At 40.4% G+C, this 15,490-nt stretch overlaps 2 protein-coding genes across 5 annotated transcripts; both read left to right on the top strand.

Moving 5' to 3' along the window:
• Nucleotides 1-172: 172 nt before the first annotated feature.
• LOC117386094 (serine/threonine-protein kinase/endoribonuclease IRE1-like) lies at nucleotides 173-4,712 on the top strand. 3 transcript variants are annotated; one of them, XM_055229084.1, is made up of 7 exons: nucleotides 173-277; nucleotides 699-2,564; nucleotides 2,663-2,829; nucleotides 2,893-3,113; nucleotides 3,173-3,302; nucleotides 3,400-3,500; nucleotides 3,575-4,410. In XM_055229084.1, the coding sequence occupies exons 2-7, from the start codon at nucleotides 2,276-2,278 to the stop codon at nucleotides 3,825-3,827; spliced, it is 1,161 nt and encodes a 386-aa protein (XP_055085059.1). In that variant the 5' UTR covers nucleotides 173-277; nucleotides 699-2,275; the 3' UTR covers nucleotides 3,828-4,410. The 3 variants fall into 3 exon arrangements, with proteins under 3 accessions (XP_055085059.1, XP_055085058.1, XP_055085057.1); XM_055229083.1 differs by having other exon boundaries at nucleotides 2,663-3,113; nucleotides 3,575-4,712; XM_055229082.1 differs by lacking the exons at nucleotides 2,663-2,829; nucleotides 2,893-3,113; nucleotides 3,173-3,302; nucleotides 3,400-3,500; nucleotides 3,575-4,410 and having other exon boundaries at nucleotides 699-2,272.
• A 44-nt stretch (nucleotides 4,713-4,756) lies between these two features.
• Nucleotides 4,757-15,104, top strand: ccdc149a (coiled-coil domain containing 149a). 2 transcript variants are annotated; one of them, XM_033983769.2, is made up of 12 exons: nucleotides 4,757-4,958; nucleotides 6,110-6,271; nucleotides 6,363-6,401; nucleotides 6,873-6,980; nucleotides 7,067-7,183; nucleotides 7,934-8,106; nucleotides 8,237-8,309; nucleotides 9,079-9,160; nucleotides 9,907-10,051; nucleotides 10,161-10,237; nucleotides 12,655-12,747; nucleotides 13,574-15,104. In XM_033983769.2, the coding sequence occupies exons 1-12, from the start codon at nucleotides 4,908-4,910 to the stop codon at nucleotides 14,176-14,178; spliced, it is 1,725 nt and encodes a 574-aa protein (XP_033839660.1). In that variant the 5' UTR covers nucleotides 4,757-4,907; the 3' UTR covers nucleotides 14,179-15,104. The 2 variants fall into 2 exon arrangements, with proteins under 2 accessions (XP_033839660.1, XP_055085050.1); XM_055229075.1 differs by lacking the exons at nucleotides 12,655-12,747; nucleotides 13,574-15,104 and adding an exon at nucleotides 10,388-11,257.
• The last annotated feature ends 386 nt before the right edge of the window (nucleotides 15,105-15,490 follow it).

Raw genomic sequence — 15,490 nt, 5'->3', positions numbered from 1 at the left:
CTTTGGAAGGATAATTTTTTTTATAACAGTGATTCATCCAGTTGACAGATGCAGATGCGGAACAAAACAGCAGCAGTATCGGCCACGTGACTTTTTCTTAAAGCGACCCGCGCATACGGGGCTTCGCTCTGACACGCGCAGGCGCATCAGCTGGACCAATCACGAGTTTAGTGGGAGGAGCCGTTTACGAAATAAAACAGCGGAAATAACGTTGCGCAGACTAAGTTGAACAACTTGAGCTACTTCAAATTCATCTAAACAAAAACACCACAACAAGGTAGGTTTAAACACATTTATATTTCACCTTTACATTTGGATCAAACTTAATTCTTAGGCGCGAAATGTGTTTTACTTTAATGAACTGAAAAACTCAGTAGAGATGAGTCATTATACCAGATATGAAATAAGCATGTAATAACTCGCCCTGTTCCCATTTTCATTGGCTTGACTGGTTATAATCTGTGTACATTTACATTTATTGTGGAAATAAACTGTATAAAAAGAAGTTATGTATGAACCCGGTTTAAAGTGAAACATGATTCAAAAATGTCTTTCAAAAACATCCAGTCACTATGCAGCACATTATGACCTGTCTGCATAAGTCTTCTGTCACTTGTATGTACTGTCATGTGTTGCCTTGACCTTGTGTACAATGATTTTGGTTTGTGAAATACAATTTGCTCATTTGTGTGTTACAGTTTTTCTGAAGCAACAAAATGGATTTTGCATACTTGGAAGTAGATCTGTCAGTGAATGAAACACATCCTTTAATAGAGTGCATTCAAAACGACAACCCAAAGAAGTTAAGGAAACTACTACAGTCCAATGACATCAATGATCTTTACCGATTCAAAGAATATAATGATTTAATGACTCCACTAATGGCTGCTGTGGCCTGTCACAATGAAAATATTACAGTGTTTCTTTTGAAGGAGGGGGCAAATCCAGACATACTGAGCCGCAATGGATTCGCTGCTTTGCATTATGTCTCATTATGCAACGCTCCGCCTGTTTTTGTGAGGCATCTTCTTGAAGCAAAGGCCAACCTAAATATGTCTCCAACTCTAGGTTTTACTGCTCTGCACATTGCTGCCTGTAATAACAGGAAAGAAGTTGTAAAAATGCTTCTTTCAGCTGGTGCAGTAATATCACCTGTACCAGCATACCAACGTGACTGTTCCTACAATAAGAAACTCTCTGAGATGATTGGGATACTCGCATCAGAGGGGGATGAGCTGTGTTCTAAAGCCAGGTGCTTTATAAAGCTGGAAATTTTTGCCCGTGAGAAAACTCCTGAAGAAGTTTTTCTAACTTTTCGCAGTGACATGCTGAATGAACATCCTCAGACCCATTTACTCATGATTGAAATTCTCCTGACACTGCGAGAGCCAAATCAAGAAAAATACAGTCGACTATGTATCAAATGGCTCAAAGAAACTGATAACTTGAATTCCTACATTGACAATCTTGTTACTCGTATCCCAAATATTAATACATTTAATGTAGGTAAGGCCATTAATGCTTTACATGTCATTTCCAACACTATGGAGGAAATACCTCTTGAGCAGGCGGTGGCTATAATTCCACATTTACTCCTTCGATTAAAAGAGAAGAGTCTAGTTCTTGCAGTGCTTCAAACCCTGTATGTGATAACACAGAAAACAAGTAAGACCCAGCAGTGGGACACCACATTTCTGGAAACATTATGCAAAAGTATATCTCCTTTTGTAAATAATCAGCACTCCTCTGACATTAGAGAGTTCACATACGGAGTCTTTGCAAACCTACTTCCATTAAAAAATGCTGCTGAAATGTTCACCTCAGCAGAGATCTGCACTGTGCCTGAAGATGTACTGACATCTGCTGACATGAAAATGAACGACAAGCTCAAAGAGGGGCTGAGGAGACTCAAAGGTCACTTTAACAGAACTAACTCTGAATGTGAGGACGTGTCAGAGGCTCCTGGGTCTGGGAAAAAGAAAAAAAAGAAAAGTCAGGAACAAACTGTCAGAAAGATACAGTTCCTGTTGAGGAATCCACTTCTAATGTCCAGCCATTTTTATCCAACTCTGAATCTTTGCCAACACGTAAGTGGCTCTCGATCAGCAAAAGGTGGAAGGAAAAGCTGGAGAAACTCCAGAGCTCTGAACAAGTCTCTCGAGTAGGAAGTATAGTGTATGTGAATGATGCAGAGTTCCTCATAGCTAAAGGCAGTGATGGGACTGAGGTCTTCCTGGGGCTGAGGGATGATGGCACTGAAGTGGCCATTAAGAGGATGACAAAGTCCAACTATCGAGTGTTGAAGAATGAGGAGGGGTTCCTCCGACTCCCAGAGCTGGACCACCCTTCTATAGTGCGATATATCGATAATGCAGAGGACCAGAACTTTGGGTATTTGGCTCTTCAGCTTTGTGAATACACTCTGGAAGAATATCTCAGAGACAATGACAATCCTTCACTGAAAAAGAGTCTTATACGACAGTTCCTTGACAGTTTGAAGGTTCTTCATAGTCAAAAACCTCCAATTCTTCACCGAGATCTAAAGCCACAAAATGTTTTAATTGGTAAGACATTTCTACTGTACAACAAATAATGTACATATTTGTATTATTTCTGTATACACAATGATTTAACTTCATTTCACCTTCAACATTGTCTGTAGATGTAAAGGGAAGAGCCAGATTATCAGACTTTGGCATCAGTAGACGTCTGCTCACAGGACAGACCACTCTGAGAACAGCCAGTGCTGGGACCCAGTGTTGGATGGCCAAAGAGACTCTGACAGAGGAGGACAGTGGGACACCATACAAGTCAAACACTGACATACAGGTTTGTGGTTTCTCAAAGAAAATAATAAACATTATTTCAAAGAAAACCTTGTGTTGTTTTCAGGTGGCTGGAATGCTGATTTATTACATCCTGTCTGGTGGCCATCATCCCTTTGGAAAAGGGATCTTCTGTCAAACAAACATTTTTCAGGGGAAATACAACCTGGAGCATGTAGACGACCAGGTGGCCAAAGACCTCATTGAGTGGATGATCAACGAAAAACCCAGGGACAGACCCAACGTGGAGGAGTGTCTCAGCCATCCCTTTTTCTGGAACAATCACAAGTAAGACAGAAGCAGAGTTAATATCATTTGTTCATTGACACAAACTAGATTCTTTCCAGGCGAGTTGAGTACTTGAAAGAAGTTGGGAACCGTGATGAAATTGCCAACTGTCGGAATGCTGAAGAAGAATTTATTTCTGCTGTAGAAGAATTTGTGGTTGAGGGATCCTTGAATGACTGGAAAACAAAAGTGAGAAATAAATAGATCAAATTAAACAGATTTTTATGAGCAGCAACAAAACTATATTTTAGTTAACATCTGATTGTATATATTATGCTTTTTTAAGTTCTCTGAGGAGTTGGTCCAGAAAATGGACAAAAGGGGCAAAGCTTACCCTGGAAATACATTGGGACTATTGCGCTTCATAAGAAACCTTTATGTGCATTAGTAAGTACGCTTTTATAATTAGTTTTGTTTGCTTCGTAATCATAGCTCACACACCTCTTGGTTTTTCTTTCCAGTCGCGAGGATGCAGCCCAAGTTGATATGTCAATGTTGTTTCCGGATCTTTTTGGTTCCATTTATAAATTTGCCAAAAAACAGGGATGGAATTTGGAGACACCCCTGAGAGAGATGTTTCAAAGTGAGGAGATGGCCACAGGCTGTGTCACATCCAGTCCTGAGGAGGAGGAACTCGCAGTCCCAGTCCAGGAGTCCCAAAGCAATGACACACGGGTAACAAGGAAGGCACTGACATGCTGTTGTATAGGTTAAGTATAAGAGAGATCCTAAAATAATCACAACGATATGATAATGTAGATGAAGTCTCCTTGTTTAGCCTACACCAAGGGCCATATACAGCTGTGTGATTAATTATGTTTGAATGAAGATATGAATGAAGAAATTAATATATTATTTTGATACTTTAATTAAAGTATATAAGTATACTTCATACTACTACCATAGGGTGACAAGATGTCCCTGTTTATCCGGGACAGTCCCAGTTTTGAGCACAGACCAGTTTGAAGCGTGTGTCCAATCTCCCAGCAGGTTTATCCCAAATAAGAGATTTGTCCCTATTTTTGACCAATCTGATATCTGCCAACAGTAAAGAAGGGAATAAGATGTCATTTGTTTAGCTAAAATACAGAAAACTTTGCTTGAAAATGAACATAAGACAAAAAAAAACATCCACTGTTTTGTTCCAACACAAGTCCCTTTGTTTAAATGGACAATGTTACCTGCTCTCTTCACAGTTTTATGTAAACCAACCATCCCAACCCTGGTGTGTCCACATTTAGAAATTTCAAAATCTGGACACATTATGCTAGTCTACTTTAATAGATTTAATGAGAATCCAGGCTCAAAACAGTTCTGTTTAGTTGTGCATATAAGTCAATTTTTTTTACTCTGTACTCTTACTTACTCTCTGTTTTAATGTTCATTTTACGATGATTATTTATGTTTTTATTTGTTGTTTTGTGATTATGTGTTTATTATTCTGTAAAGCACTTTGAATTACTTTGTGTATGAATTGTGCTTTACAAATAGACTTGCCTCTTAATAACTGAAATTACTTTTGTTAAATTTAAATAACTGCTGTAACACTATGTAAAAGTCTATTTTATACCTATAGTAAAGATGATTTGTCCTAAAACCACCAAATGGGAGTGGTATTTTACTTTGCTAACGGAAGCGTAGCACTATGCTAGCTCCATGGTTAGCCTGTTGCTACTTGACTATAGACACTTCAGTGACAGCAGCGTGAGACAAAAAGGTGACGCTGCAAGATAAACACAAAAACTCGGGGAAACGTCGAGGCTGCTGCTGGTGTCGTCTATATTTGTGTCCAAAATGCAGTCTTCCAAACGCAGTGAGAGTGACTGGCAGGGGCTGGTCAGTGAGGTAAGTCAGTCACACTATGAGACGGCTGCTTTTCCCCGACAGCTTCATGTGCTGTCGGTTTTATGTGCGCTATTAAATGCTAACATGCTATTTAACGTTAGCTCTCACCCGGCTGAGAGGCTTTTTCACACCTCATGTTTTGGGGGAAAAACGTCTAAACTCGCCCACCTGTAGGGTCACATATGACAGTCAAATGTTTAATGTTCAGTTTTGTTTCGATGTTATGTAAAGGAAATGGTTGAAATAGTTGATTTTGTGTTTTAAAAGTGTTGTAGTAGCGCAGGTGTTTCTGATGAGAGGGATGGTTGCTATGGGAACAAGAGATGAGCGCGCGTGTATTTTTAGACAGTGTTTACGTGAAAAATGTGACATGGTGTTTATTTCATTTTAATCAGTTTATGATTTTATTACAGACTATTTTTATTTTTGTTTTCCCAAATTGAGGTTTAAAAGTACACAGTAATAATAATTGGGATAGCACAGCTAACTTAATTTTCATTAGCAAATTTTTTCTTCAACTATTCCTGTATTAATTTTTAACTAATGGAAAAATGGAAAAACAAAATTATGTTAACAAATCTCCTTAAATATTATTAGTTTTAAGTGTTTATCAATGTGCAGTGACAATAGTATAAACATGGCCGGCCCTACCTTTCAGGGGGCCCTAAGCAGAATGTGTCTCTGGGCCCCTGGACAGTGGATGTACCTGGACTCAGATATTGGTGACAACATTAAGACTCTGCTCTCATCACCTTGTCCAATTGTGTTACTATTTATATGACCAAAAGACTGAAATGTTTTAATCTAATGTGTAAAACAGCCATTCAAATGTACCTCAGCGCATCTCGGGGGTGTAAACACATAGATAAAACAAATGTAATCTTTATAGAGGGATATTTAGGCTGCTGTAAACGCCTGAACACTGTTTCTAGTATAACTTTACATATTATATTATTTTCAGTCCAAATGTGGGCTTGGGGGCTTGTCTTTTCTCCTCTAAACATAAGAACATAAGATATACATGTGTTTTTTCATTGGTTATTTCAAACTTTGTTAGCTTACACAATACAGCATGCAGAGGATTAAGTTGCCTCAGTATTTGGCTTTGTATAATGTTTTGTTCTGGACGGTATTTGACTTGTTCCCTTTAGTTCCTGGTGTGTAAACGCAAACTGGAGAGTAAGAAGGAGGCGTTGCTTATTCTATCCAAAGAGCTGGACACCTGCCAACAAGAGCGAGACCAGTACAAGCTGATGGCCAACCAGCTAAGAGAGCGCCACCAAGGGCTCAAAAAGAAGTACAGAGAACTAATTGTATGTATTTTAATGACAGCAGTAACATGATACAGGTATAAACACCTTCATAGAGTTAAATGTTGAAACTTGTCAAATTATTTGTTTTTAGGATGGTGATCCCTCTTTGCCACCAGAAAAACGCAATCAAGTAAGTTTCATGCTTGTAAAATTTATACTGTGTAGGAATATTGTGGTAAGGCAGCACCAATCTAGTTTAAAACGGAGCGATCCAACAAGTCCACAAAAAAATGCCTATTACACAGGGGACTATATGCAGCTTAATGGGCTGTGTACAGATCAGGATTGTGTGCCGAATGCAAGAATGTGTGCAAAATGCATCTTCACTCAAGTACAACTACAACTTTTTGTCCAGTTGACAGACTTGAATTTTTCTTCTATGGATCAGACCTGGACGACTGAGGGATTACACAGACATTACAGAATAATGTAATATTTTCCTACTTTAGTAGTTCAATACACAAGTATCTTTTCTCTATTGAACTTTGCTGTACTTGCTTCCTACAATCATCATACACATATTTTCAGTTAGCTAGGTTAGGTATTTAATAAAATAGTTCACTTTTAGTTGGGTCATTAATATTTAGTTGTTTTTCCTGAGGTGAACTTGGCACAGCTTTTGAGAGACTCAAGGGAAAAAGGAAAGCAGCTCGGAGAGGAGGTTAAGGAGCTGACGCAGAGGCTTTCAGAGGCCCAGGGGGACAACAAGGTGAGGTTACCTGTACTAGTCTAATGCACTCTACAAAGCCAGGGTATACATACATTTATAAAGCTTTTTTAAAAATCTGCCTACAGCTCCTCAGGATGACTATAACGCGTCAAAGACTTGGTGATGAGGAGGTGGGAACGCGCCACTTTCCTGCACATGAGCGTGAAGATCTGGTCCAGCGGCTTGAGAGAGCAGGGCTGCAGGTTTTTAACTATTTTATAATCTGAAAGCAACAATTCAATAGGTTTTTTTTAACCTTTACTGCTGTGGAATACATTTAGGTATTTTCTTAAGCCATCCAATGGTGTATTTGTGCTTAAAATGCATCAAGGTAATGTTTGACGAGATGGTTCCTGTCAAGGGGTTTATTCTCCTAGTAATTAATTAATTAATTAATTAATTAATTAATTAATTAATTAATTAAATAAATACATTCAAATTGAAGTTCCCATATTGTGTGTTTACCCCTTATTGGGATCCCCCCTTTTTGGTGTTAAAATAGGGACAATGTGGACTTTCCATATAAGTATATTATTTAAAATTAAAGGTGTACTTTACTAAATATATACAAAAAAAATACTGTAAGAATACATGTTTTTCAAGGAATTTTAGCAATTAAACACAGTTAAATAAATAATAATTATGTCAATAAGTTAAATGCTATACTGTGGAGCATTCCAGGCACACCGATATCTTTTCCATGAAAACAAAGATGTCGATCCATCCCCACCCCCACCAGCAAAGTTACATAGTGCATCTTTAAGTAATAAAAAGGTTTGGTAAGGTTTGATAATTTTGAATAAAATTGAAATAAAGCAGTTTAATCACACATAAAAACATGTAACGTCAGTGCATAATATCAGACCTTTAAGCTAAGATTTTTTTACTGTGGGGTTCCTACAGGTTGGCTAAAGAAACGTCTATTATCAACTTCACTCGTATGTTTGTCCCAGATGGAGGAGATGGAAAACAATGTAAAAGCACTGACGGATGAGCTGCAGGATGTCAAGGCAGAACGCAACGTGTACCGGGACAAGGCCAAGAGACTCAACACCGAACTCAACCACATTTTAGGCAACAGCGACGCACGCCTTATCGATGTGGATGCCCTCTGTATGGAGAACAGGTAATGAAATAGGTAATGGATATGTACATTTTATTTTTCATCAGTCATTAACCTATTACTGTAATGTGTAAGACAAGATATTGAGAAGAGCACGTGATGAATTTTGTGATAAGTTTTGGTTTTTTGACAGATATTTGCAAGACCGTTTTAACCAAGTCCAGGAGGAAGTAAGTTTGCTGAAATCAAACATCATGAAGTACAAGGTATGTGTCCATGGCTATAATCAAATAAAATCATGATAATAAGTCCTAGCCAAATGTCTATATGTGTGTAAATCTATAATGTATAAAAGCTTACTACTTCAATACTTTATACAGGGTGTATAAAGTCTCTTTTCAATAAAACAAAAATTTTACCAAGACATTTGATAAGATATCTTAATCAGACTTGTTCTATTGTACTCAGTGTTTTTTTTTTTAACCTCATTTAATAAAGCTCTATATGGGCACCATTAGTGGCACAAAGCACATCAAGATGGTACTGGATTTCTTGCCATGTTTACTGTAGCAGAGCCTCATTAGTGGTTGCAATCACATCTGTTATCTTTTGCTTTAGTTCAGTAATGTCTCATATCTTTGTTCGATTCACGATGTCTTTAATGTATCCCCACATTGTGCCTTCAGGAGGAGACATTTCTTAAGGGTTCATTCAAAAGGATGCTTCTTTTAATCAACAGGATGACTGAAATACAAAAATGCAATATGATTAAAAACTTTTATAAACACTCAATGCAATAGAACAAGTCTAATTAATATATTTTATCAACTGCCTTTGTAATAACATTTTTAAATTGTATGAGACTTTATGGACACCCTGTATTATAAGCTTTATTTCTTTTCATTTGATAGAGGAATCATTTTATAACTTGGATAATTAAGTATGAAAGTTAAACACAATAAGAGGATTTTACTTGATGTTTGATTTGATTTGATTCATTTGATTTTTAGAGATTTTTTTGGATCACTTTTGCAGACTGCTCTTGAGAGACGAAAGAACAACTCATATGGGAAAGGCAATAACGCTCCTCTCACTGGTGTCCTGTCTGCGAAACAAGGTAGACCGCAAAACTGTCATTTGAAATCAAACCCATACCGATCATTTAAAATCAGAATTTCCCATCTGCACCAAGTTTATTCCTCAGTCCAAATCACTATTACGTTTTTTTCCTCCCTATACCGGACACCAGCTGAGTTACTAATTGTATTTTGAGGTTGAAGCACCACTGGAAGGGGAAAGAGGCTGGCATCATGACTGACAGTTACAGGCAGCCGCTGCACAGTGGGGTCCAGTGTTAAAGTTAGGGGAGTCTAGGCTAGTAGACAGCTGTTTCTAACTCTCCATCTCCGTCTTGCTCTTGTCATGCTGTTATGTTGTCTCTTGTTATATCACCTTGTTAAATCAAATATTATTAAACTTTTCTTCAACTTTACTTGGCAGGTTCTGTATTGAGAACTGGGGCTGCTAGAGTTGAACATAAATGACATTAAAGTGGGATTAAACTGGGGCTAAACTTGACTAGACCAGGACTAAATCAGGACTAGAGCAGTTTCATATCAAGTGTACTTCAGGACTAAACTGGGCTCAAAACAGGACAAAATCATTGTGAACTCACCTAATTTGAATATTTAACTTGAAATTGTAAATTGAAATGTCAAATTAGATATTATTACTTGTGTTCATTACTTGCTTATTATCTATAAAGCCTTGTAACCTTGTAGTTCAGACCTTTACAAAAAGGTTCAGTTTATGTCATATTGGTATTGTCTAATATATTGTATGCGTTTGTCCTTTCTACTTCAGTCCAGGAGATGCTTCTGGAGGAGCAGGGCTGCAGTCTCCCAGCTACACCTCAGTCCATCTCTGACCTCAAGTCCCTGGCCACGGCTCTGCTGGAGACCATTCACGAGAAGAACCTGGTCATCCAGCACCAAAGGCACACTAACAGGTACTGAATAGAGCTGCAAGTCAGTTAATCTTAACCTAACACTGTATGTTTACCATGTACAGCTCCACCTCCAAAGCAAACACTGTTCTGACCTTATCTCTGTCTGCAGGATACTGGGGAACCGTGTGGCCGATTTAGAAAAGAAGTTAAAAACATTGGAAGTTTCGGGTCTTTGGAGTCTTCCAGGTATGTTCTATGTTTGACAAAAACATCACAAAATGTTTAAATATCCTTTTGTTAAAATGTGTAATGCCGTAATCTTATTTGAATGTATGTATTATTCACATTATTATTATCTTGATGATGTTTCTGCTCTCCTTCCTGGCTGGATCTCAGGCTTGACCTACCGCATATCTGTGGGAATTGGGAGTATGTATTCCTTCTGCCCCACTTAGCCCAACCATGCCCTCCACCAAGTCATGCCAGGACAAATCTGGGCAGATGCCCAGAAACTGTGTCATCTCATGCCCACCGTTTACAATGTGTCATATCCACTGACCACCCTCTCTGTGACGCTCCATGATAGCACTGACAAATCCAGCTACCTGCTTCTCACACTCAACCTTCTGACTTGGTGAAGTAAATTTTAGCAAAAAGGTCATTAAAACACATTTAACTAAACATCAATATAAATCACAGGGGAATTTCTTCAACCAGCCTGATTAATTAAACGGTAGTACACAAAAGAGCACTAAATTATACTACTGGTTTTATATTTGAATCTTCTATCTGTAAATGGTCAAAAATCCTGCTTGTTAAAAACTACGATACCTCACGTTTATGAAAAATTGGGTTAGAAGTCTTTTTTTTAACCTGACACAGACACATAAAACAGTTCGCCCACTAGAGGGAGCTGTTGTGCTGTGCAGAAGTCTGGCCGAGGTGGAGGGGCTGTGGCTGGATGGAGGTGCCCTGTCATGAGACCGTCATTCTCACCGCCATAAAACTGACAAGCATCCATTACTGAAAATGATTGCCCACATTACAAACACATTTAGGGGAATGTGCCGTTATTAGGGAATTTGTAGGCAAGGGCCCAGAGTGGCTGACGACCACGCTGTCCAGCACAGTTAGGGAGACACCCATATAGAGAGAGATGAGACTGTCTGTATCCTTGATGTGATATGAAATTGGGCTGATGGATATTAAAGGCAAACAGGATAGGATGTGGGGCCTTGGCTGCCTATACCTGCAGTCTGGAGAAGTCTCGAGGTGACCATGTTGTCTGTGACTGAGAGACAGCTCAAAACAATATCGCAGACATCAATGCAGTCAGGTACACAGCCCAACCAGCCTGTTCCCATAATGCTCCTCTCTGCTCTGGCTGAACACAAACTTCAGTGTGATGTAATAATGCACTATATAACTTTTCTGGCAGAGGGTACGCCACCTGCTTGACTTGGCAAGGACGTGTGATGCTTTGTTCCACCCTACGGCATTTAAGTAATTTGCCCTGGAGACGAGCAGGTGATGCCATCAGACCAAGTTGCAGGTCAGATCTGTGGAGAGGTGAACCTGTTCACATTAAACAGGCATGCTTTTCAAAATATTTTTGAGCAATAAATCTAAAGCCCCACTGTGGAACATTTTAGGCAACATAAAAACATCTCCGTCGACACAAGCAGTTGGCAGACCCTTCAACAGTTAAATGTTAAAGCTGCAGTCTGTAAGTTGAATTATTTAGGTGTGAAAACCTGTTCCCTCTCCTCACCAGGACCTTGTTCAGACTCACATGTGCTCTCTGGTCTTCTGTCACGTCAATAGAAATAGATATACATGGAAACAGATAACTAGGTAGCATCTAGTGCTGTTATGTGAGAGTGCGTCAGGACTTGTACGACGTCTGATATGGAGACACTTTGAGGAACTTTCGGAAGCGTTATGCCCTCCTCAGTCAACACACTAATTAAAAGTTGTAAGGACATGCAGGTCTATTATAGCACAGTAATATGATCACGTTTAGTGTTTTTTATGTACATTAATTTTGCAGTTTGAAGTTCGAAACTATCACACTAAAGATGATGAATCTTGGAGCAAATATCTCATAATTTAGCCTTTTGCAAATGCAAGTTTCTCAATGAACCCTTTTTTCCTAAACATTCACTACGATATAGTGTATGTTGTGTTGCCATAACAATCTGGTCTCTGCAATCACCTCCTCATGCATCGAGTGTAGCCATGCGTTTTTTCATTCATTTGTTTGTTTTTCTCCTCACACTCGACTGCCCATTCAAACAGGCCGTCTTTGACTGTTCACACACTTTCTATGGAAGCTGAGTGATATGTGCACATGTTTTGAGCACATGTGTTTTTATATGAATTGTTTTGTGTGTTTGTGAAGTCTGGTTTATAGCGTATAGACTCCTATGACTAGCATATGGTGTCAGCCTGAGAGGCGTGCAGCCATCACTAATGAAGACAGATGACAGAGACGCAAAGCCACTTCCTGTGAACGCTGCGGTGCATACGTGTGTGTCTATTTGTATTCTGTATGTGAGCTCTCCAAACATATCTGATGTGTCCTTGGATCAGCTCCACTCAATATAAACATGTGTGCACCCTTCAAAAGTTTTCCATCTCTGAAGTTACTTCTCCACTTTCAGGAGCACAAGACAATATGGCGGTGAAGGAGCGTCTACAACCAGAGCTCCATCCTACACGTGTCACATCACAGCCAAACATGCTGTCACCCAAAGGTGAGTGTGTAATTGTGTGTAAGTACTAGCTTCTCGCTGCCATTGATAAGAGCAGAAACAGCTAACGGCATAAACAACTGTAATTAGCTTCTGTGTGTGCTAAGAGTCCTCCCAACTATCTGGAGCATTTAGCCCAGGTCTCATTCCTTGCCGCCTGCACTGCTCTCTCCCTCTCATTGGCGCGAGCTGCCCAAATGCCATGGCATTTTGGAAATGTGAAGCAAATTCTCACCCGCTGACATTCACAAACTTCTGCCTTGTTCTCTTTGAAGGAGGGAGGAGGAGAGGGATGAATGCCCATAAATATGGATGCCACTTTCACTAATGTGCTCTCTCCCAGTGTAGTCCTGTGGCTGGGACTCTCAGTGCAGTTTTTAACCTTTTCACCTGCACATGCACAAATATGGGTCACTAATCCACAAAGTTACAGCAGATTTTGTTGAAAAGGCAGAACTAAGCTGTTGGCGACATGATGGGTGTCTTCCCGTGTCTGGGCAATGATGCTAAATTTAGACTGTTGCCATGGAAGCACTTCAGTCACATAAGTAATTGAAATAACTTTCTGCACTGTCACAATTGTTTAATTCTTAAAGTGAAAGGGTTATAACTCGTGTCTAATTTTTCATTTTTATTTTTTATGACCCTCAGGCTTAATTCAATTTAGTGAGTGTTTTTGTTTTATGTATTACTATCATCACATCCTAGATCACTGCACTCACACAGTTTGAAGTAATGCTGTGACATATTTTCTGTATTCTTTAAATGTAGTTGTTGGTTTAGGTGAAGCAGGTAATTAAAATGACCAGTGGTGTCCTCTTTCTCCTAGTGGTGCCAGACAGCAGAAGCACACATGAATCATCATGGGAGTGCCACACCGCTGGCAGCGACCTTGGCACAGATGGCGTCAGCAGAGAAGACACACCTGCACTGCTCAGCAGCCTGGGTCCTCTCATGGGGCTGGAGATGAATGGGATTGACAGGACAGAGGGAGACATGACCCTGACTGAAGAGGGAGCCCTGGTGGAGCTGGCCGAGGGGCGGAGTCCCGTAGAGGAGGCGGGACATGAGGAGGAAGCTGATGATGAAGAACTGTGCTCCACTGTAGAGGAGGGAGAGGAGGCGGCTTTGGCTCTGGATGCACCGCCCTCTGAACCAGACCTTTCATGGCTCTCAATTAGACCCTCATCAGGTGATCATTGTACAGTACGTCATGTGAACGGCTCTAACCAGGATCATGAATCTCATCATGAATCTAACCAGGACCCTGAGTCTAACCAGGACCCCCAGTCTCACCCTGAGCCCGCAGCTTGTGTGCAGAGCTCACAGCCAGTCCCAGAGAGGCAGACTGCAGATGTGTCAAATGCTGCCAACTGGGACATTCAGACTGGATCAGCCCAGACTGACGCCTGTCATACTGAAAACCTGGTCTAATCTGACATCGATCAAAGACTTTGGAAGGTTATTTAAATCCTTGTGGGTGACATCCGTATTGATGACTGCATTCATCACTTGTAGTCACATTCCTAAAACGTAGCAGAACTCGCTCACTTCCAGCCAGCAGCTCCCTCTAGTCAATAAAACAGAGAAAACACTTTTACAGCCACCACTGACAGAGCCCGAGGTGCACTTTATCCACACAGACTTGTTGCTCTGTGAGAACAGGCAATCTAGAAATCAATGGAGTTGCAAACTTGATGCCCTACAGAAAGAATTTAGCTACAAAAATAACAAATACTGAAACCTGAACTCCTGCGCCCCAAACTCCCTCCTCTCCCTCCACCTCCCCTTCCTCCTTTTCCTCTCCCTCCTGCTCTCCTTCCTCCTCCTCTCCCTCCTGCTCTCCTTCCTCGTCTCCTTCCTCCTCTGTCTCCTCCTCTCCTTCCTGCTCTTCCTCCTCTCCCTCCCGCTCTCCCTCCTCCTCTCCCTCCTGCTCTCCTTCCTGCTCTCCTTCCTCCTCTCCTATCTCCTCTCCTTCCTCCCTCCTCTCCCTCTGCTTCCTCCTCTCCCTCCTCTCCCTCCTGCTCTCCCTCCTGCTCTCCCTCCTGCTCTCCCTCCTGCTCTCCTTCCTCCTCTCCTATCTCCTCTCCTTCCTCCCTCCTCTCCCTCCTCTCCCTCCTTCCCTGAGAACATAAAATCCCTGCTGTTTGCTTTGCTCTTCCAAAGGGGCTCATGTGCAGTGAGGACTTTGTTCTTTGAATAGTAATAATTGCAGTGCATATGATGTATGTTCTGAGAGCGGTGTGTACGAGCATGTAAATGGGTCATTTCAAATATGAGAAATATTTCCAGAAGAAAGATGATGCCAAGAGACTGACTACATGTGCCTTAGCAAGAAAACATCTTGTACTAATTTATAAACCACAACTTAACCAAATGGCTTTGTGTATTTTTTTGCTGTTATTTTTCTTTTGACAACTCATTTGTCAGGAAAAGGTAAATGGTCATTTTATAGAACGCTTTTTCAACATCAAGGGACTCAAAGCGCTTTACATCAAGGAACCACTCACCCATTCACACTCACATTCATACACCAAAGACACTGGCTGTGTCTTGCCCAAGGACACAACAACACCATTCAGTTGTGGGAGCAGGAATCGCACCGCCAATTTGTGGGTTAGTGAATCTGGCCGCTCAACCAATGTTTATATTGAGAATGTCCTTAAAGTGAAACCCTGGATAAGATCATAAAAGCGTTAAAGGTCCTATATTACGTGAGATTGACTCTTGTGAGCTTTAAGCCATA

The sequence above is a fragment of the Periophthalmus magnuspinnatus genome, chromosome 18 (assembly GCF_009829125.3).
Source record: "Periophthalmus magnuspinnatus isolate fPerMag1 chromosome 18, fPerMag1.2.pri, whole genome shotgun sequence".
In the NCBI taxonomy this organism is placed as follows: Eukaryota; Metazoa; Chordata; class Actinopteri; order Gobiiformes; family Gobiidae; genus Periophthalmus; species Periophthalmus magnuspinnatus.
Note: the sequence above shows the minus strand (reverse complement) of the source record. Positions and strands in the feature narration are given on the sequence as shown.